General features: G+C 34.8%; 1 protein-coding gene across 7 annotated transcripts; it reads left to right on the top strand.

Moving 5' to 3' along the window:
• Window positions 1-7,234: 7,234 nt before the first annotated feature.
• LOC109171379 (homeobox-leucine zipper protein MERISTEM L1-like) lies at window positions 7,235-13,480 on the top strand. Of its 7 annotated transcripts, XM_019320463.1 has the most exons (13): window positions 7,235-7,576; window positions 8,435-8,709; window positions 8,840-8,957; window positions 9,096-9,284; window positions 9,528-9,971; window positions 10,113-10,214; window positions 10,321-10,521; window positions 10,605-10,779; window positions 11,260-11,531; window positions 11,632-11,727; window positions 11,921-12,312; window positions 12,878-12,879; window positions 13,068-13,480. In XM_019320463.1, exons 2-11 carry the CDS (start codon window positions 8,486-8,488, stop codon window positions 12,287-12,289), a joined length of 2,190 nt encoding a protein of 729 aa, XP_019176008.1. In that variant the 5' UTR covers window positions 7,235-7,576; window positions 8,435-8,485; the 3' UTR covers window positions 12,290-12,312; window positions 12,878-12,879; window positions 13,068-13,480. The 7 variants fall into 7 exon arrangements, with proteins under 7 accessions (XP_019176008.1, XP_019176007.1, XP_019176006.1 ...); XM_019320462.1 differs by lacking the exon at window positions 12,878-12,879 and having other exon boundaries at window positions 13,053-13,480; XM_019320461.1 differs by lacking the exon at window positions 12,878-12,879 and having other exon boundaries at window positions 13,048-13,480.
• Window positions 13,481-24,149: the final 10,669 nt, after the last annotated feature.

Below are 24,149 nucleotides of genomic sequence, written 5' to 3'. Positions count from 1 at the left end.
TAGGTGTGGAATGGTGTGTGCGTTTTATAGTTTGCCATGGTGTACACCTCCTGTTACAGAAAACCGCATACGCCATTCCACACCCGCGCACACACCATCGTAAAATTCTCCACAATTAAAAAAAACACACACACACACACAACAAGCCCAATACTATATCTACTACGCACTGATTATCTACTCGAAATTCAAATGCCGATACCCAAATTAGATTCGTATATTTTTATTTTCTTTTGGATACATTTCGCACACGCCCAAAACTAGTAACACACAAACCAAAATGTACATGCCTGTATCACGAAACACACATTCCAAAACGCATAATTTTATGAAAAAAACCGGCACGCCAAGGTGTACAATCCCTGTTACAGTAAGACGCACACACCATTCCACACCCACGCACACACCGCCATAAAATTTCAAAGAAAATCACTAAGAGAGAGAGAGAGAGAGAAATATTGATTAAGGAGAGCTGAAATAACGCTACAAATCTTTATAAACATGGAAATAAATGAAATGGAAAGTAATAAATATAGTGCTTAAGGACAAAAGGACTTATGCTTCATCTAAAATCAGTATAACATGGGATCTAAGTGGTAATCAATCTGAATCGTCAACAAATTAAAATCAACGATCAGGGAGTGTGCTCACGGGCTCGGTTGACTAGGGGGTTTGCACTGGATTCAAAATTTATATATTACCATTTTACTTTTTAAAAAAGTAACATATGCATCAACGCTCTAGGTAGAATTATTATTCCAAACGAAATTCAACAATGACTCAATTAGATTAGTTGTAGCTTGCATAATATGAATACCAATACAATCTATAAATAAAAAAAAAAAAAAGGGATTATATATGTATATATTTATGTATGCATTAATGTATCACATATCTATACTTCCCTATATTACCAAATGGTCAAGGCAGGAGACACCCACCTAATGGAATTAGGGTTGAATTATCTAAATCAAGTATACCTACAATTTGTCAATTGGACTCTGATTTGATCTTATAATAGAAATTCTAATATGGGACCATAATAGGACTATTGTGCAAAAGCTGTTGATGCTGTCCCCATGCATCTTAATTGAATCACATTATATTCACACCTAAATCTGCATAATAATATCCTTAATCATAATAAATACATAGTTCTTTGTCTTTGTATATTTTTCTAAATATTTCATTATAGTTGTCATTATTATATTTTAACATCTCAATCGTTACTCGCACTAAATACATAATGATATATATTTAATAAGTTAAGGGTTCATCACCACTACAGCTCCGAATATTGGTGGATGAGATCGACAAATCGCATGATGTGGTCCTTGGTACGATCTGAACCTTGCACCATGTGAGAGTTTGAACCATGCATCCCTCGGTTGTTAGCAAAGTAAAAATAATAAACTTATTTGAGTTAGTTCACTAGTTGAGTTGTGCCCGAGAACATATGTGATAATATTTAAAAGTCAAGTAGTTTAATATGTATTAGTTTTTATTTTTGGTTATGACATTTTTACATGCGGCATGATAACATTTCCCTATAATTTTTTTTGACTATTTGTCAACCTTACAATAAATGCATATAAAATAAAATCATATTAGACAATACAATATTTTTAAAAAAAATTGTTTGCGTAGATATCCAGTATCTCATCACTTACAATAAATGCATATAAAATACAATCATATTAGACATCACAAAATATTTTAAAAACTTTCATTTGTTTGTGATGGATATATTAGAGATGAGCCCGACCCGGAGAGAAGTGGAAGCGACCCGAAGGCGATCCGAGCTGGTGGCGGTCCTAGCACAGGGTGGCCTCGGCTAGAGGCGGCCTCAGCTAGGGTAGTCTCGACTGGAGGTGGTCTCGACCGGGGTGGCCTTGGTTAGGGGCGGCCTCGGTCTTGTGCGCTACGCTCACGGACGCGGTGAAAGAAAATCCAATCGCCCGCTCTATTCTTACGTGGGCAGTTAGGGAAAGCCTGAGTATAAATAGGTTCATTATTGTTTTGATTAGGAAATCATTCTATCAATACACTCACTTCACTTGTAATCATCTTGCAACACCATTATTAATACAAGAATATAATTATCTCCGTAACATATATTCCTTATCTTTTATACTTTATTATCCATTTATTTATTCCTATTATTATTGTGTTAAATTAAGTAATCCGAACTATCAGGTTAATTTAATCCATCAATTTGCATAGATATTCGAGATATATCTCACCAATATGGGATTAATTTGGATGTGGTCCGTGTTGCACCTACTTTGAGACGAATGCAACTACTTAACTTATGTTATCGTCTCTCTATCTGTATGTGCGTGTGCGCACATTAAATAGCATATATTCATTGGTTGTTAATATAGTAATAGTAATATATAGTAATAATATTCAAGATAGGTAAAATATGAAGATAAGGTCAGAAAACTCATGAATGTTGTAAATTTCTCAATATGCATATTCTAAAATATCCTACCATTCATTCTCCATTTTGTTTTCATTAAAGAAAAAATAACAGATATATTTCGTATGAATTTATACTGTCATCATCATTTCATTATATAGTGAAATTTTGTGATTTAAATTAGATTTTCAATTTAAATAGGAAGTTATGTATTCAATTACTTCACACTTTTACTATTACAAAATTATTTAATATCTAATAATAATAATAATAATATTACTATTATTATTATTATTATTATTATTATTATTATTATTATTATTATTATTATTATAAATAAGGGTCAAATTAGCAATTTAAATATACATTCTTCCAAAAGGTTGAACCCCAACCCTAAGGGCCCCCCACACCCCGGCCCGACAGAGCATTTGGGAGGGCAATTTAAATATACATGAAAATACAATTAGGTCATTCAACTAAAAAAAATGCAATTAGCTCATAGAATAGGTAAAATTCTTGCAATCAAACTAAATTGACAGGTGCTTTCATGTAAAAATGACTATGTGACTTTTATAGCACGTTTGGTTCACGGAATGAATTTTGAGGTAATAGGAATGTTATTCCATAAGGAATGGAATATGCAAGGAATAAAATAGGAATTGTATTCTATTGTTTGGTTCGCGCAAGGAATAGAATTTAGGAATTATATTACAGTGTTTGGTTGGTTTAAGTAATAGAAATGATATATGTTTTAAAAGACATAAATACACTTATAAAAATATGTGGTGGTGGCGGCGACGGCGGTGGTGGTGGTGGCGATGGTGGCGGTGACGGCGATGGTGATAGCGGTGGTGGTGGCGGTGGCGGTGGCGGTGGTGGTGCTGGTAGCGGTAGCAGTGGCGGTGGTGTTGGCGGCGGTGACAGTGGTGATGGCGGTGGTGGGGCTGGTGGTTGCGGTAGCGGTGGCGGTGGCGGCGGCGATGGCGATGGCGGTGGCGGTAGCAATGGTGGCGGTAGTGATATATATATATATATATATATATATATATATATATATATATATATATATATATATATATATATATATATATATATATATATATATATAGAGTTAGGATCATATGAGAACATGTGTTTAGGTGAGAACGTGAGAACACATCAGAACATGTGTTTAGGTGAGAACGTGAGAACACATCATGTATATATATATATATATATATATATATATATATATATATATATATATATATACAAAGGATATTTTTGGTATTAGAGTACAAAAGCTATTCCCAAATACTTGGGAATAGATAATACCAGGGGGTCCCCTAGGAATGGATATTCCCCCTGCAAAGGGAATAACTCATTCCCTGGAATGCTATTCCCAGCCATGAAAAGACAAACCAAACAATGGAATAGGTCTATTCCCGAGAATGATATTCCATTCCCGACCTATTCCATGAACCAAACATGATGTTAAAGTTTTAAAAATTAAAAATTTTAACATGGTTGAGCTAGAAAATATTTTTTTTAAAGTAAACAAAAAAATAAAAATATATAAAAAATTACGGTCTATTTGTCAACGCTTCATTTTCTCCATCAAAGACGAATAGAGTTCTTGTCTCCAACCTGGAGATGAATACTTAATTTTTCTTCATCGCTAGTCTAGAAACGATGAGCCTTTCTTTGTCTGCAATGCCAGAGACAAAAAGAGCTTTTGTCACCAACTTTGCGACAAGGAAAACGACAGAACTTTAAATTAATTTTAAAATTAAAAAGAAAAGTCATGTGTGCAGGGAAACCGGTATTAACTGGCGAGAACGTTCAATTTGATATGATTGCATGAATTTGACTTGTTCATTGTGGCCAATTGCACTTTCTTTCTTTCTTTCTTTCTTTCTTTTTTTCTTTTTCTTTTTTTTTTTTTTAAAGTTAGATGATCTAATTAAATTTTTGCATATGCTTGAGTGGTTAACATGGTGGAGCTAGAAAGTATTTTTTTTTAAAGTAAACAAAAAATAAATATATAAAAAAATTACGGTCTATTTGTCTTCGCTTCATTTTCTCCATCAAAGACGAAGAGAGCTCAATCTTGTCTCCAACCTAGAGATGAATATTTAATTTTTCTTCATCGCTAGTCTAGAAACGACGAGCCTTTCTTTGTCTACAATGCCAGAGACAAAAGGAGCTCTTGTCACCAACTTTGCGACAAGGAAAACGACAGAACTTTAAATTAATTTTAAAATTAAAAAGAAAAGTCATGTGTGCAGAGAAACCGGTATTAACTGGCGCGATCGTGCAATTTGGTATGATTGCATGAATTTGACTTATTCATGTGGCCAATTGCACTTTCTTTCTTTCTTTCTTTCTTTCTTTTTTTTTTTTTTTCTTTTTAAAGTTAGATGATCTAATTAAATTTTTGCATATGATTCAGTGGTTAACATGGTTGAGCTAGAATTTTTTTTTTAAGTAAACAAAAAATAAATATATATAAAAAAATTACGGTCTATTTGTCTCCGCTTCATTTTCTCCACCAAAGACGAAGAGAGCTCAATCTTGTCTCCAACCTGGAGATGAATATTTAATTTTTCTTCATCGCTAGTATAGAAACGACGAGCCTTTCTTTGTCTGCAATGCCAGAGACAAAAAGAGCTCTTGTCACCAACTTTGCGACAAGGAAAACGACAGAACTTTAAATTAATTTTAAAATTAAAAAGAATAGTCATGTGTGCGGGGAAACCGGTATTAACTGGCGCGATCGTTCAATTTGGTATGATTGCATGAATTTGACTTATTCATGTGGCCAATTGTACTTTAAAAAAAAAGTTAGATGATCTAATTACATTTTTGCATATGGTTGAGTGGTTAATTTGACCCTTATTCCTTATTATTATTGAATCATTTAACATCTCTTAATTTATAACAAAAGAAAATTATGAAAAGACAAAAATGCTCTTATTAAAAATAAGAAAAGTAATGAGAAGGACTAAAATTGTCTAAAAAATAATAGTCTGAGATGTTAAATGATAAAAAATGATAATTTATGATTAAATTTGAAATTGTCACAAAAAACAATGAACCTCTTGTATATATGTTTAATATATGGAAAAAATATTTGTTTATTTAATTTTTATTAAGCTCTTAAAGTGCAGTTCTGCATATTAGTTATGCATTCAATGGTAAATGTACAGTAAAAATTAAGAACACAAAAGGTAGTACTACAATTTAATGTTGAAGAGTATCCACATTTATTTTTCATAACACAAGAATTGAATAGGTAGGTTGGATTTATTTTATTTATATTTTATAATGTGAGTATGTGACTTATGTTTATTTATAAAAATTATTTATATACAAACAGTTATTAAATTGATCTAAATTGAGTTTATTTAATTAATTCACTGTGATTTTGATCTTCAAATAATATAAATGTATGTGACACCTATTATAATAAATTAAACAACAAATAATATAATAGAAAGTGCAATTTAAACGACCATTTTTATTTTTATTTTTTGGGTAACAAGGAGAACTCTTAGCCAGTACCTAATAATTTGTACTGAATAAACTCAACTTGTGACCCTAGTCAATAAAAATATCATAATGAAGCAAATTAACATATTACTCGAGTGGGATTATTCAGATGGAAGAACAATTGGATTTACCCTAAAGGTTGGACTTCAGGTACTATCTACTCGCCTGCCCAATCCAAGTGGCCTGGTGAGTTGTGCCGTAGAGTATCTACTGAAGTAGAGGCGTCTGATCGGTCCTTAGATTGGAGGGCACCCGTCAGGTTGTCGTCACGACCAATTTATTTCACCAAATATATATTTTATTTTACTTAATAGCGTAACATAAAATTTGCGTGTCAAAATTACTTAATATTTATTTATTTGATTACACGTGAATCGATTTATTCATCGCATGATGCTACGTTTAGTATAGTTATCTGCATTCGATGTCATTATTTTTCCTTCTCGATGTAGTTTTTCATTTCCCCAATTTTCATTCTCCATACACTATCTTCTCTTTTCCAAATGTATAACTAAACAACACAATATATTACACTATTTGTTATTGTATAAAGTACTATCAACACAAATACTAATATTCCGTAATACCTAATACAATTATTAAGTATACCTAGTATTGGTATGATACATATGATTGTATCTGATCTTATCAGTCCCGTAACCAAATTCTAAGTTTCTTTTGATATACGACATTCGATATCTTCACCACTACGAAACTAATCCAAATTCAAATTATATACATACTATATGTAAGCTAACACCCACATATATGATATATTGATATGGATACACAAATAATATACATACATATTATATATATATATATATATATATATATATATATATATATATATATATATATATATATACACACACATATAGTTTAACATTCATATAAATATTTAATTAAAATATAACTTATAATTAAATTAATTGTTATATGATAATTTTAATAAAATGATAATTAAAAATAGGAAAAAGATATGATAGATGTAGGTGTATGGTAAAATTGGTAGATATATTAACTAACGGTGTTATAACGGTGTAAGGGTGATTTTGTCCAATGCAAATGAATGTACAACAATTAAAGCAAAATGTATATATTTATTAGCATATAAAAAATGGACAAAAATCAAGGACATAACTTGTATTGACACTTATTATGTTTTTAGATATTGTCTCAAATCCCCAACCAACCCAACTCCCTCACCCCCCTACCCTCCTCTCTCTCTCTCTCTTAGCGATATGATATGATATATATATTAATAACACCTCCAACCCCGCCATAAATGCATTTTCATCCTCTCAATACGCTCTGCAATAACTCCTTCACTGCCACATCTTCTCCACCTGTTCCCCTTCTTCTTCTTCTTCTTCTTCAATTCCTCTCTCTCTTTCTTCTTTTGATAATAAAAACACAATCTCTCTCCTTTCCCCCAAGTATATTTTCTTTAATTCCCTTCACAAGAAAGTTATCCTCCGCCATTAATCACCGCCTCCCGCCACCACCCCCCCACTGGCTTTCCACTCTCCCTCTCGCCGGAAAACCAGACCCTCCGTCGTGCCTTTCATGGCTCCTCCTCTCACGCCGCCAAAGAGGGAATAGTAAAACCCCAAGAAAATGGTAAGTCCCTATATGCGTTCATATTCGTTCCTATGACTTTTGATCTTACGTTATAATAATAATAATCTTTTGTTTTGTTTTTTGGTTTTTAAAGAGTCAAAGTTTGATGGTGCATCCGAGATATTCGCTAGCGTTATCATAGGAGAATGTAACATCAATCAATTGGGTAAATGGAATTATAAAACAAAAAAAAAAATTTAAGAAAATAAAATGGTAAAAGACCAGTAGGGTTTGTGTTCACACTGCGTCAACTCTTATACTATGAGTTCTTGCCAAGTTTTATTTTTTTTTTTCACTGATTTTCAGACAAAAGGAGACAAAAAGTCAGTTGCTAAATTGTTTTTTTTTTTTTTGCTTGTAAAACATCCTTTTACTTATCCTCAGACGCTGCTAGAAAATCTACTGGAGGGTCTTCTCTAACCTTAGTCAAACCGCCCCAAAAAATGTACTTTTGTTTGTGAGAGAAAACCCTAAAACTAGCGAGAGAGAAAAAAAAAAGATCGATACCCAGACCGACCGCCGTCGTTAAGTTTCCGGCGATCATCGGTTTTCACGCACTTGATAACCTCAATCAACGTAAAGTAACTCTCCGGCGACCCTTCAAGCTTTTGGGTGGGTATATATATATATATATATATATATATATATATTCATCAGTTCTTGAGTTTCATCTCTCCTTCTTTCCTTCTCTCCTTCTTCAATTCTCCAGATCTGCTTAGATTATGATATATTGTATAGGGAATGGATTAAACAATTAAACAACCCAGTAGTGAAGCATGCTTGGGGAAGAAGAAATTAAACTCCATTTTTTTTTCTGGGTAATTATTGTGCTTAATGAGGGTTTCTATCTTGTTGCAGATTATAAATTAATATCGAGGCCTGAGGGATAAGAACAGTGATTGATTAAAGATGTTTCAGCCGAACATGTTTGATACCCACCACCATTTGCTGGATATGGGCCATAAGCCGCCGGAGAACGAGTTGGATATGCTTAGAGACGACGAGTTTGAGAGCAAATCCGGCACCGATATCATGGAAGCTCCGTCGGGTGACGATCAAGATCCCAATCTACCCTCTAATAAAAAGAAACGTTATCATCGTCACACCCAGCATCAAATCCAGGAAATGGAATCGTAAGAAACCATAAATTCCATCATTTTCTTGAGTTTTTTTGCCCGCAATCTGTCACTCAAGAACCAACTGATCGAGCTGAGCTGTTCCTGAAGACTTATCATGAATTTTCTTGGTTTTTTAATGTAATAGGTTTTTCAAAGAATGTCCACACCCTGATGATAAACAAAGGAAGGAATTGGGACGGCGATTGTCATTGGAGCCTTTGCAAGTGAAGTTTTGGTTCCAAAACAAACGCACTCAGATGAAGGTTGTTCTTCCATGGTCCTGTTGAATTGGTTGCAGTATTATTTAGGGCATTTAATGGCTAAAAATGTTTTAGTTTTTACGATGGAGGTGAAGATTTTGATGGGTATGGCTGTAATTGTGTGTTAGTTTGTGTTTTCAGGCTCAACACGAACGCCATGAGAACAGTCAATTGAGGGCGGAGAACGATAAGCTTCGTGCTGATAATATCCGGTATAAGGAGGCCCTCAGTAACGCTTCTTGCCCTAACTGTGGCGGGCCTGCAACCATTGGCGAAATGTCGTTTGATGAGCAGCATTTGAGGATCGAAAATGTTCGCCTTCGAGAAGAGGTACATTCAAAAATGGCGCCTAGACGGTCAGCCTCCTAGGCGCCCGCCTAGGCGTTTTAGGCGCCCGCCTAGGCGCTCTAGGCCTTTTAGACGCTCTAGGCACCCTAAGCGGTCTAGGCGGTCCAGGGGCCTAGCGATTTTTTTCAACATTGTCAATGTAACAACAATATATCCAGATAAACATTGTCTGACATTCGGTATCTTCACCACAAATTTGAGGTTTTTTCTTTTTTGGTTTTGTAGATTGACAAGATTTCTGCCATTGCTGCCAAGTATGTTGGCAAGCCCATGCTTTCATTCCCCAACGCGCCGCCACTTGCGCCGCCGCGTTCGCTCGATCTAGGAGTGGGAAGTTTCGGGCCTCCATCGGCACAGCTGCCGGGGGAACTATACACCGCCGGCGATCTTCTCCGGTCGGTTTCTGGCCCTTCAGATGCCGATAAGCCCATGATCATCGAGCTCGCGGTGGCTGCAATGGAGGAGCTGATCAGAATGGCGCAATCCGGGGAACCCTTGTGGGTCCCAAGCCCCGACAACTCCACCGAGATTCTGATCGAGGATGAATATGTCCGTACATTCCCAAGAGGGATTGGTCCGAAGCCATTGGGATTCAAATCCGAAGCCTCCCGAGAATCCGCCGTTGTCATCATGAATCACATTAATCTCGTCGAAATTCTCATGGATGTGGTACAAATCCTCATTCAAAGCAGTTTATAACTTATTTTAAGTTACAAATCTGTTCAGTAAAATATGAAAAAAAAATAAATTAAAATAATAACTTATTTTGAAACGTTACCTTTAACAACTTTAATGATCACTGATTTTCAGAATCAATGGTCGGCTGTGTTCGCCGGCATTGTGTCACGAGCGCTCACCCTGGAGGTCTTATCCACCGGCGTTGCCGGCAATTACAACGGCGCACTACAAACAGTAAGCAAAACCAACATTAATCCTATTCTAGTTAAACTGAAACATTAATTAGCAGCTTAGCTTTAGTTTGATTAACTAATTAACGTTGTACTAAAACTGTTTCTAGATGACAGCCGAGTTTCAAGTCCCTTCACCACTGGTTCCAACTCGAGAAAACTATTTCCTGAGATACTGCAAGCAGCATTGCGATGGAACCTGGGCAGTGGTTGATGTTTCTCTGGACACATTGCGCCCTTCTGCTGTTACAAGATGTAGAAGAAGGCCATCTGGTTGCTTAATTCAAGAATTGCCCAACGGTTATTCCAAGGTAAAGTTCATTAATTTATCAATGGTACTATGAAATCTTTCCTACCTAGGTTTTAAGGTTTTTTGGATTTTGAAATTGATTAGGTAACATGGATTGAGCATGTTGAAGTCGATGATCGAGCTGTTCATAGCATCTACAGACCTCTAGTCAATTCCGGCCTGGCTTTCGGGGCGAAACGCTGGGTGATGGCGCTAGACCGGCAGTGTGAACGCCTTGCTAGCGCCATGGCTAGCAACATTCAAACCGGAGAAGTTGGAGGTACCTGTTAAAATTAAATACGATCTGACGGGTGACTAATAACACCTATGAAAATGCAATAAGAAATAATAATAATAATTCAAGTTCTGACTAATAACACCTCTGATCTGACGGGTGACTAATAACACATCTGAAAACGCAATAATAAGAAATAATAAACACTTATGATCTGACAGGTGACTACGTTTTAAAATTATTTCCTTTCTTGATTTGAGTCTCAATAAATTTATCTCTGGTATCCTTTGCAATGTTAAAAAAATCGCTAGGCACCCTCTAGGCGGTTGGGGACTTCCTAGGACGCCTAGAACGCCTAGGACTTCCTAGGGCGCCTAGAACGCCTAGGCGGGCGCCTAGGCGCGATTTTTGCAACACTGATCCTTTGGCATGTTAAGGTCACAAGAAAATTTACTCAGTAATAACTGCGAGTTTCTCTAGTAAGTAAATATAATAATTATATTGATTTAACTACTTAAAATGCAGTTATAACGAGTCCCGAAGGCAGGAAGAGCATGCTGAAGCTTGCGGAGAGGATGGTGATGAGCTTTTGTGCTGGAGTTGGGGCCTCGACTGCCCATACATGGACAACATTGTCCGGCAGCGGGGCCGATGATGTCCGGGTTATGACCCGGAAGAGCATAGATGATCCTGGGAGACCTCCTGGTATAGTTCTCAGCGCTGCAACTTCATTCTGGCTGCCTGTACCACCCAAAAGGGTGTTCGATTTTCTCCGCGACGAAAACTCCAGAAACGAGGTTTGATCATTTGTATATATCATCCCTTAACCCATATCCACTCTCAATCCTCCATCTTCTCTTTACTAGCAAGTTTTAAGGTTGTCTGTTCTTGTTTCAGTGGGATATTCTCTCCAACGGCGGGCTTGTTCAAGAAATGGCGCATATCGCCAACGGTCGTGATCCTGGAAACTGCGTCTCTCTCTTGCGAGTTAACGTAAGAATTTAAGGAAAAATTATCCAGTAGACTATTAAATTTATTATTTTTGTTCAATTAGGTTAATTAACTTAAACATCTTGCAATTAAATATTAAACAAGTAATTGAACAGATAATGTAGTGTAACAGAGTTAGTAGTATTAAAAAAAACTATTAAACAATTAATTGAACATTTTTTAATGTTAATTGTAGAGCGCAAATTCAAGTCAGAGCAATATGCTGATTCTCCAGGAGAGTTGTACGGATTCGACAGGATCCTATGTTATCTATGCTCCGGTGGACATTGTGGCCATGAATGTTGTGTTGAGCGGCGGAGATCCTGACTATGTTGCGTTGCTGCCTTCCGGTTTCGCCATTCTTCCCGACGGGCCGTCGAGCAACGGGGCTGTGAATCCCGAGGTTGGTTCCGGCGGCGGGTCTCTACTCACGGTGGCGTTTCAGATATTGGTGGATTCGGTCCCGACGGCGAAGCTCTCTCTTGGATCGGTGGCCACCGTGAACAGCCTCATCAAGTGCACCGTCGAAAGGATTAAAAGCGCCGTTGCGTGCGAAAGTGCATGATCTCATCTTCAATAAAATGAATGGTAACATATATATTCATTCTACTTATGATATATATATTAAAATCTTTATTTTCCTATTGAAGCTCGGACATACCTCAATTGAGTTAATAGTTAGACGTGGTTGGTAATTTCGACTCTTGAGTATAGGGTTTACTATTAAAAGCCTCCAAAATCTTTAGTTTCTTTAATTGAGTTAATCGTTCAGCCTAGTTGGTAATCTTGACTCTTGAGTGTATGGTTTACTTTCGAGAGCCTCCAAAATCTTTGGTTTCCTATTGAAACCCGGATATACCTCAATTGACTTAATAGTTCTGCATGGCTGGTAATCTCAACTCTTGAGAGTAGGGTTTACTTTCAAGTCTCTCACGTCTTTAATTTGCTACTAATGAGTTATAACTCAATTGATTGATTAGTTGATAGCTGATAGTTTTAAGTTTCGAGTACTCAGTTCACCTTCTGAGAGCCTCTAGAATCTTTAATTTGCTACTAAATGAGTTATAACTCAATTGAGTTAATAATTCTACTTCACTAACAATCTTAGGGGTAAAGTTAATTTTTTCCACCAAGGCTCCAAGACTAGGGCTAGTGGTGGGTGTCATCGAGTCTAGGGTGTAATTCTTTAAATTATTACGAAACTTCCATCGACTTTGATCATATTTAGTGATTATTTTCTGAATAAAAATTTCTCGTATATAACAATAACTCATAAAAGTTGGTTATATAAAATGTACTAACCATGACTCCCTTTCTTAGTAGTGCAGTGGAACATGAAGGAGTAAGGACAAAAGAAGCAAGCTAGAAGGGTGTGTTTACTCTTGAGGATAGGGTGATCAAAGAAAGGGGAAGAAGTCAAGAACGCACCGTATATATATGTGTGTGTGTAGTCCTTGTTGTGTGGTGTTTTGTTGAGGAAAGTGAAGTGGCATTTCACCAGGCTGCAAGGGTGATGGTTCGGGTATTGACTTCGTCATTATAGTCGAGTGGACAAAAATGATATTGTAATTCGAGTGAATTGAGTATGTAAACGCTAGAGTTTAATACAATTATAATTGTATGATTATATCTATTATTATGTAGGTCTTCAATATCTTTTGCTTTCTTAGTTGACTATAGGTTCTATTCCCTTTTGTTATGAGCCATGGAAGCTTACATTTGATAACAAATCAATGGTACCTTTTGTCATGTATTACTTTGTTCTTCCCAACTATCTATATAGGGTGTCAATGTTAAAGGTTTAACCTCCAATCCCTCAATTGTATTTTAAAAAAAAAGAATAAAAACCCAAAAAAAAAAAGAAGAAAAAGAAATGAAAGAGAAAAATTAGCTTATCAGTCAATTTTGTCTTATTTGACTACCGTTAGTTGTTTGACATGGTTAAACACTCAATATAAGTGTTTGATTAATTAGTTTTTTGTAACAGTTTATTGCTTCAAAATGTTAAAATTCAAAAAACAGTTTTTTCAGCTAGTTTGTTGAGAAAGTCATTTTGAACGTAATCAACTTTCAGAGCTAATTTACCAAACACTTTTCTACAATCGGCTAATGTTATTAACTAGTCAAGCCAACTAACTCAATCAGCTAATAGATATTTACCAAACACCCCTATATGTACAGGCGTCAAGATTAATAATAGCTAGATCAGAGAAATTTTGTTAGATCAAAACACCGGTCAAGTTGACTGAGTAGTTAACTTAGTAGCCCAAACTTTCAAGTTTCATTTTTGTGAAAATTATCTATTAACCTTTTTAGTTCGACTCAGCAGCTATGTAAAACTTAGTTGGTTTACCTCTTAAACTAAAAAAAAATATATCCATCGTTTCATATACACTATGTGGGTACAAACTGTATATATTAACAACAAATTATAAAGAAAATTTTTGCAGTACTAAGTTGTCTTCTGATATATTATGTCTTATATATAATATATACTTAAATGCTCAATAATTGTTTTAAATTGATAGTAAAGGCCTTGCATTGACTTTTTTGCAGTAGTGGAGGGTGATGTCGACTGGGAAGGGGCTAACATATGGGTGGGTTTTGGCTACCACTTTTAATGTGAAATCATTAAGTTTAGCAGGAATTTTATGACTTGAGGCTTTGAGTAGTTGGAAATACAATAAATGATAGAGCACTGCAAAACAATCTCATGGTGATGAGTTGGTTCCCATTTTTATTTTATTCTTCTGTCAAAAGATGTTGAATCCCCAACCTCAAGGGTCCTTCACACCCGGTCCGACAGAGCATTTGAAAAAATATAAATCACAGTGACTCAATGGCTCAGCAGACATGACCAATGCCGGTGTCACTGCTGAAAATTATGAAAGTTTTGACCACCTGAAAATGATCTTAAATCACGTCGAAAGCAAAAAATGGTCGGAACAACGCTTTCGACTTGATTTAAGATCATTTTCAGGTGGTCGGAAATTCCATAATTTCCAGCCGTGTGCGCACAAGGGATATGTACATTTTTATTTTATTTGAAAGATGATAAGTGTAAGTGTTATATTCTTCACGAGTATAACTCATTAACTCTTACGATATACTGTATCTTTAATTTTATTTTAATGGATTAGAGAAAAAAATGAGATGAATAAAACTATGACTTACTTTGTTTCTGACTTTCTGGATCAAGTAGAACAAGCTAAGCACATAAGGTTAAAAATAGAATCAGATCGAATCAAGTAAGCCTTGAGAGATCTATACTAATAAATTGAAAATCTGATCATATTTTTGTAAATATGTAAAACTTTCATTGTATCATTCAGTAAAAATAAATCCTTTTGAATAAAAACATCACTGTTTTGAGAAAAATCGATTAATATATGCAAAAATTTAAATGATTCCACCTCAGCTTTATGTATATATAAAATATAAAAATATTTCCAGTAAAATTTAAACTTGTGACCGTATCTTTATCGAAAAACTAAATTTCTTCCATATACATATATTTAATTTCAAAATCCACCAAAAAGAGTATAACCTGATATTATATAACAGTAAAAAAGTATAGAAAATCAAAATCAAATATAATCCGATGCTATGATACAAAAATGCCCAACAAAGCTCCAAAAGGGGTAGCAAAGGGGTAGCCGGATGGGTGAAACATAATTCTTATATAAAAAAATTACGAGTTTTTTTTTTTTTAATGCTTCTGACTCTATTACAATATAGTAACTGAGGCTCAAACTCACAACCTCCCATACATTATTGGAAATTATGGAATTTCCGACCACCTGAAAATAATCTTAAATCAAGTCGAAAGCAAAATGTGGTCTGAAATAGCAACAAAGGTTTATTCGGATACCGAAAGTGGTCGGAGCAAGGCTTTCAACTTGATTTAAGGTCACTTTCAGGTGGTCGAAAATTTCATAATTTCCAGTAGTGATATGGGAGTCCAACCCGAGTGCCATTAGACCACAAGATCTTGACAAATCATGAGTTTGATTCTTACCAACACCTCGTTAAATAATAGTTGCGAGTTCTTCTCGTTACCCCCGAAGAAAAAAAAAAAAAAAACAACAAAATATATATCCTGAAAACGTACTATTACCACTAGCATGTATATATTTCCTATTTAGTTCACCTTTCAGGTGACTGAATGCAGTGCTAAAAATGTCTCCTGCATGTATGACAAGATAAATAACACATTTATTTCTATTTTTTTTTTTTAAAAATTATATATCTTGTTTTCTCCTTTAATATATATACAGATATATACAGATTACAGACAGACACAGTATCTATATATGGTGACAGTCCAATTAATAATCAAAGTCTAGAAAGATCAGAAGATCACAATTACGTGGCCACAGAAGCTGCAGTGAAGCACATGCATCTGTACTGCACACACTCAAACTAATGTCTTATAAAACACAAATTAAAGTGTTTTCTGTGATATATATGATGAAGATCAGAGGGGAAAATTAAATTAAATTAAAAAACATCATTATATTAAAAATGGGCAGTTGTGTTATTTAAGGAAGAACAGTACCTGTGTCTTGTTTGCCCACAAGTGATTACCAGAAACTAAAGCCACATAAAGAGAGCTGAGAGTGGCATTAATTTGCTACCCAAAAAAGTTTGGCCACTGCAGAGAGGACTAAATGCCCATTATTTCTGCAACTCTGATCTGGGGACTGCTAGCAGCTAGCTATAGCTTAGCTTGCAATTTCTTGAATTTTTGCATAAATTCCTGTTGTGTTTTATTATCATGTATATGTTTGGTTCTGAAACAGATGTGCAGTTAAAATGGTGGTTGATGAAACTGTTGTTGTCTTTATGGGATTCATGAGAGTGATGATGAACATACAGTATAGATATGTGAATTAAAATAAAAGATTAGAGATGAGGGTGATGGTTAGGTTTGTTTGGATTTTTTTCTTTTTCAAAAGTTGGTTGGGGGGTTACACTTCTTTCTTATGGTTTTTAACATTCTTAAATGAGGTGGAAAATTAGGGTAGAAGTTATACGCCTCAATTCACTAGTACAAAAAAATGTCTTTTGAGTCTCTCATAAAACACTTTTCGAGTCATTTGTATAGGTGACTCGGATCTTGGTGACTGAAAGTTCTCCGCTTTTCGAGTCATTCGTAGAGGGTGACGCGGAAAGCTGAGAACAGTTTTTTTTTTTTTTTTTTTTTTTTTTTTTTTTTTAATACAGACTTTCCGAGGCACCTGCTCCGCTACACGTGCCTCGAAAAGTTCTTTATTATATTTTATTATTATATTCCCGCAACACGCACTGAACCTTGCATCTTGTTGTTACTAGTAGAACTGTGTGGACCATAATGATTGCTTATGTAATTTATGAGCTATTAAGCAAGTGCGAGTTTATCCAATGTACACCCTCAATAATGATTCTATGTTTTCTTTGTTGCAAAAAAATATTTTTTAAAATGGGAGTCTGATTTATATTTAGACACGACTTTGAACCCATTGGCCCAACCAACACCACAAATATTTTACATATATAAATAAAGATTGCACTATCTAAACACAATGAAGTAGTAGTTGATATATACTACATTATCATGTAACACTTGAAAGAAAAAAAAAAGAGGAGAAATAGTTCACATGCACAATATAATGACAATACGAAACCAATTGCTGAAGAATAATAAAAATCATAATATAAGGCTAGTAACCCAATTTGGGTGCAACCAAGATGGTCTTGAGGATTGAGTTCACTCTTGGGCCACTACCTATCTATTAGCTTCATCTTCATGGGCCTAGCAATATCCTAATCCCATTCACAACAATTCTCCAACTTAATTTATTTTATGATGACTATATATATATATATATATATATATATAGAATTAATTTCACTTTTGGTCCCACGACTTTTGATGTTCTATCACTTTTGGTGCACAATTTTAAAATTTTTTAATTTTGGTGCCTAACTTTGTTATTTTTATCAGTTTTGGTCCTTTCGGCCAAATTGACAGCGAAATGTTGCTGGATTTTATATTGTTAGGGGTAAAATCGTCATCCCAAGGAAACATCTTCAACATCTTAACAAAATCACTGTAAAATCATATCTATAGGTGTTTGATGATGAGAATAATGGGGAAGATGGGCAGAAACCAGACAGATCTATGAGATTTATAGTTTCGACCATTGGCAAACTTTTTTTTTCCTCTTAATATGATTTTTCTTTTGTTTAAATATTGAAGATCTTTCTATGGGATGACGATTTTGCCCCTAAAATATAAAATCCAAAAATATTTTACCGTCAATTTGGTTGGAAGGACCAAAACTGATAAAAATAACAAAGTTAGACACCAAAATTAAAAAAATTTAAAGTTGTGCACCAAAAGTGATAAGAACTCAAAAGTCGTGGGACCAAAAGTGAAATTAATTCTATATATATATATATATATATATAGTGAATCATGTAGCTCATTTGGTAGCTAAGCCCACTGGTTCTCAAGTTGGTTTTGGGGAATGGAACCTTGTTTTACCTTCTTGTATTATATTGGTGATTATATATAATTAGTTGGTTTTACCTTCTTGCATCCCCTTGCTCCAAAAAGGGTCTCCAAATTAAAAAGATGTTTGGTTCAATGCTTAATAAGATGAGACAGAAGTTAGCAAACTGGAAGGCGAGCTCTTTAAACATGGCAAGGAGGAGAGCCCTGGTGCAATCGGCCCTTGCCACGGTCCCGACTTATGTTATGCAATCTATGGTCCTCCCGGTTAGCATTTACAACAACATTGACAGGATTTGTAGAAACTTTCTCTGGGACCAGTCAGAAAACTCCAGAAAAATCCACACCGTTAACTGGACGGATATCTGCAAGCCCAAAAAGGTTGGTGGGTTCAGCTCGTGTGTATGTTCTCATACACAGGCTCTGGGAAGGAAATCGTTGTGCGGATTTCATGGGTAACCTAGGTCAAAGCGGATGTTGGGGGGCCACGATATTTGAACACTCGCCGGATGACATTAAAAACATTCTGGAGATGGATGCTCGCGGTGTTTCCACTAGAAGAATCTTCTAATCTTTTCTGGGACCTTTGGTCCCCCCCCTTTCACCAAAAATTTAAAAAAAAAAAAAAAAAAGAACCATATGCGAATAGTGTTTCTTGTAAATGAAAAAAAAAAAAGTGAAATAATATCACCCGTCTATCTAAATTGATTAATGGATTTTTAACAATTGATTAACTTAAATGGATGAATAAAATTATTTCGCAAATTTTTATAGGAAGCAGTGATTTACTTATGAAGACATCATTTTTTAAAATATTCTTTGTATACCTTAATCGAAAGGAGAGATCGTGATAATATCATCTACATCTGTGCCGCTTCTCATGGAGTAGATCCCGCATCCAATCAAGTCTTTGACTAGGAAACATGCATTGTTTTTCATGTCGTAAAGGACGATGATTCACGTAATTCCTAGTAGCTCGTAATTCCTAGTTGCAAACATGCATTGTTTTTCAGCACCTGGTTATTCTTACTAGGATAATTTTTGAGAAGAAAAACTTAGGGATAATAAAAAATTCAATCGTAGACTTACTTTTTGTTTTTAATTTATTTAATACAAAATTCATTCATGGACTTACTTTTTTAAAAGTCCAAACCGTTTGGTAGAATTTTGAAACAGATTATTGGAATAATGGACTGACTTTGTCCAAGTCTACCATTTTACAACCGTGAGAAATTTCTCAATTGACTGCAAAGAATCTTCCAATTGAACATATAAATTTTGTCTAATACGAAATTTTTTAATTTATTTGCAACATATATAATAACTTATATTGCAACTTAATTAAGTCATATCGAGCTATATGAAATTTGGTGAACCAATTGCACAAATTAAAATATGTTGTGGGAGATTATGCCCGTTGGCCATTTAGCTCCTAACCGGTGAATACAGTTGCAAGTGGCACAAAATAAGAAAAGTAGAAGAAAAGTAGAGACAAGATAAGAGACAAGGAAGTTTTATTAATCTTGCATCCAAAACTATATCTATACAAGAAGGTATTAGCACATATATATAATGTACAATTGTAACGGAAACCATAAGTATGGTCATAATCCTCCGACCGTTACAAGTGTTATAAACACTATAATAATGTCCACTTAATATTATTTACAACACTCCCCCTTGGACATTATTTGGCCACGACCTTGCCTCGTTAAAACCTTGCTAGAAAAACCCGGTGGGAAAAACCTAGCCAAGAAAAGAGTACAATAAAAAAATATATATATATTCATGCCTCATTAAAAACTTCACTAGGAAAACCACGTGGGAAAAACCTAGTTGAAGAAAAGAGTACATGATATATGTAAAAACATATATTGTATTTGGTCGCCTCATTAAAAACCTTAACTTAAGAAAACCCTGTGGGAAAAACTTAGTTAAGGGAAAAAGAGTACAACCATAAGCCTTCAGGGCGCAAACCGCATAATCTTCAGGATTTTAGGGTTTGTCCATTTAACCAATTATTTTGCAACTTTTCCTCATTGTCATTACTATATCATACTCATGCCTCGTTAAAAACCACACTAGAAAACCCAATGGGAGAAAACTAGTGAGGAAAAGAGTACATGATATTCATGTATTTATACGTTGCAAATAGTGCGCAACTGTTAGTCTTTTATGACTTAATCTTCAGGATTTTACGTTCAATGTTCAATCTTCCGGATTGATTCGAGTAAATGTACTTCCAGTCTCCCCCTGAAGATAACAATCTTCAAGTTCTACATATATTTCAAATTTTGAAGAGATGGATTGGACAAATCTTCTGGATTGTCACTTAGAGTAGTGTACAATAATCTTATGGCTCTTCTAGAGCTAATATAACATTTGTGCAACACAAGTGTTATTGTCCTCATTTTGAACATTTAGGGAAATTCATTATATAACCAGTTTGGACTTGGCATTGCGGGGATCAAACAAAACAGCCAGTACCCAAGTAGCCTATTAAAACCGTATCATGGTTTCTTACATAAATGTCATGTCTTTGTATCTCGAAGATACCGGAGGATATGTTAATCATTATTCAAGTACTTCATTTGTAGGGGGAGCACTAGATTTTGCTAGCAATTTTATCGCAAATATGTTGCGGTTATGGAACTTCTGGTTCTATAATGGTGCTCCAATGATAATGAAGTAAGGGACTTCGAGTCCAAAAAGGTTCCTTATCTACTTCAAGAGATTATTAGGCAACCTTTAGTTTGATAAAAACATGACACTTATATGCATATAGACATATGAAAAAGCATTTTTAGATGTAGGCTGATTGGTGTATATAAAAAAAACTGTAAAGAAAAACTCGATCTTCAAGTCGAGATAATACTTATAGCTTTCACAAGCTTTTTGTTTCAAAAGTCTCAGTCTTTAAACATGAACTGACATCATCAAGCTCTTTATATCTTTCATTGATGTTTACACCATCAATCTTGACTGAGATAATAAATAATAAATAAGTTCATTATCAACCCTTTATCGAGCACACAATGGTACATATTATTCCTTCAATGAGGATATTAACTCCATTCGCAACCCTTTAAAGAGTAGATAATGACACATAATAATACTTAAAAATGAGAATTATGAATCCATCAGGGATTTCTCAAGATAAATTTAACTGCATATCTAAATTTATTATTCTGCCAATTGTATTATGTAGCGGAACTTAATGCCATTTACCGTGGGAGAGTATATTTGATTAAAATCAATTAAGGGTCTCTGCGTGAACCCATAGGCTACAAACTCGCTGCATATCATATCACCTTGTTATTCTTACTTCTCTTTCATGCACACACCCATTTGTAACCTTCAGGGTTAACGCTTAATGGTGTATTGTTATAAAGAGAATTTATTCATATTAGCGAGTCGAGCTATGCCTTAATTGCTCCTTTATATATTAAATAGTCATGGCACTTCTGGTGCCTAACTCTGGATCCAGATTATCATATAACGAGCAATTTGTGATGGCAATTGTGTTGTCGACAACTATAACCTTTTTGTAAAACTCCCATATCTGTAAAAGTAATGGCAATTTCTAAAACAACCAGATTCTAAACATTTCCCAAAGATATTTTGATATGGTCGTTCCGCATCCCTAGTATTACGTTTGTTTGGTGCACCTATAAGTCTTACCAGGGTTTTTCGTCATCTGGACGAACGTCTGCAGGACATAATTATTCAAACTATTTCAAGAGTGACAATATTTCTTTACTAGATCTAGTATTATGATCCATATCTCTTTCACCGATAGATCTCCTACACTTCTAGTGTCAAGGAGTATCGATAGATATGTTTGATCCAAGGATATAGGACCTAGTCACTTCTTTTATGATCATTATGATCAATAGATGTATTTGGCAGATTATTTGCTAAAATCGCAAATAGATTATCTTTTGAACTTCCAGTTCAATCTAACTAGTACATGGATTTGAATGAAGATGTTTTTATTCTTATGAAATTTCTTGGCATTCCAAAAAAGCTACGGAGTAGTATATTATCTCCCCCTAATGCCGAGAAACAATCTTCATTAGGAATGCAGTCAACGTACCCAATTATATGTATTGATCCCCTATCATGGGCTTTCGGTGTTTAATCAATAGACGAGGATTTCTTTGATAGCACTTTTAGAGGTACGTTATGGTGGTGATATAAAATAGACTGCGCAAATAAAATAACGCAGATAGGGAAATGTTACTTCTGAAAACACGTACTAGGTGTAAAAAAAAGGGGTATAGCAATCCTTGGGGGATTGATTTGTGATATGCAATGAGTTAGACTTAGTAAAAAAAACTTGACTCATAGTAACGTCAAGCAATCCTTCGGGGATTGATGGGATAGGTTGACCATTTTTGGTCAAGAATTCATTGTCAAGATCCATCCTAAAAGGATGACTTAGAGAATTAAAATCCTTAATCTACCTTCTGGGCAAATAAATATACAAAACAATGAGGGCTATAAATTTAAATATCATATGCCCAAATCTCATGTCAAAAAGTTTCTATAGCAAAAACTAGCACTATAAACATGTCATAGCCTTGAACTATTATCACATGCAAGCTAAGGTTTAGCAACGACAGGTGCAACCTAACCATATTGAGAATTCATGATATTGCCACACTTATAAGTTGGGTGATGAATCTCAATAGCTATGGCCTATAGCAAATAATTAATTGCTAACAAGAAATAACAAAAGCTCTTATATGAGCCTAATCAAGAGATTATATGCTAAAAGTTGTCAATTAAAGAGAAGCATGCAATAGCATGTGATATAATTGTCCGTTATGTCTTGGACACCAAACTCTCTATTGAGTCATGCACATCCATTAAATAAAGAGTATCATGTTTGGTACACACAAGGCATGACATGACAAGAGATATTGTTTATTAATTCATAAATTAGAAAAATGAGAGATGTACCGTTCGCCGAAAAATAATGAGCACATGTTCGCTGTCAGGCCCATTCATTCCTATTTCGGGGAGTCAAAAATAGCACTTTTCCAAGCAAGCTCTCATTTTATTTCATAGTTTCATATCAGCATGAAAACATCACAAAATAGCAAGATATACAAGCTGAAAACGGCAGAAAATTTTCAGAATTTTGACCTGGATTTCAGAATTTTCTGGGGAAAAATGGTAACACATTTTGGCACAAAATTTTGCAGATATGTAGTTCATCAAGTCTAGAATGTACACGAAAATTTTCATTCCAATCCAAGGTCTAAAAGTATTTTTCCCAAAATTTTTCTCAACATTGCTCCAGGCAGAAAAAATAATTGGCAGCACACTGCCAAAACTTTACAAATTTTTCTGGAATAACCAAAGAATATTTTTAACAAAATATTTTTACAGACATCAAATATCACGAGTCTAGGTTCTCCAGAAAATATTTCATGCCAAAAGGAGTTCAACAAGTATTTTTCACGAATTTAATTTTCAAACTGCGCCGGTCAGAATTTTTAGGCAGTGATTACTATGTGTAAAAAAAAATCACAACTTGTTTGCTTCAGGCAAACCAACATGATGTGAGTCAATATTGACTTTTGGAGAGTAGTATAACATTAGAAATAGAAGTTGCAAACTTCATGCATGAGTCATTAGTCACCTTAAAGATCAATCCACATTCAGGGTCTTCCAGACCTTATTAAAAAAAATAGCCCAATGACCAAACACTTAGCATAATTTTGTCATGTACTACTACTGGATTACAATACGACCATTGACAATAAGACCCGCATACACCAAATATCCTTCAGGGATTGACTTAGGGTCTATAAATCCTTTTAAATCAAATATCTATAATCGAGAGCTTGAGGCAAGATAACCGGTGACTAATAAAATTAGTGCTCTTGATTTACCTTCTGAGTAAAACTATATTAAAAAA

This window comes from Ipomoea nil, unplaced genomic scaffold (assembly GCF_001879475.1).
Source record: "Ipomoea nil cultivar Tokyo-kokei standard unplaced genomic scaffold, Asagao_1.1 scaffold0317, whole genome shotgun sequence".
NCBI classification, from domain to species: domain Eukaryota; kingdom Viridiplantae; phylum Streptophyta; class Magnoliopsida; order Solanales; family Convolvulaceae; genus Ipomoea; species Ipomoea nil.
This window is presented reverse-complemented; position numbering and strand designations above follow the sequence as displayed.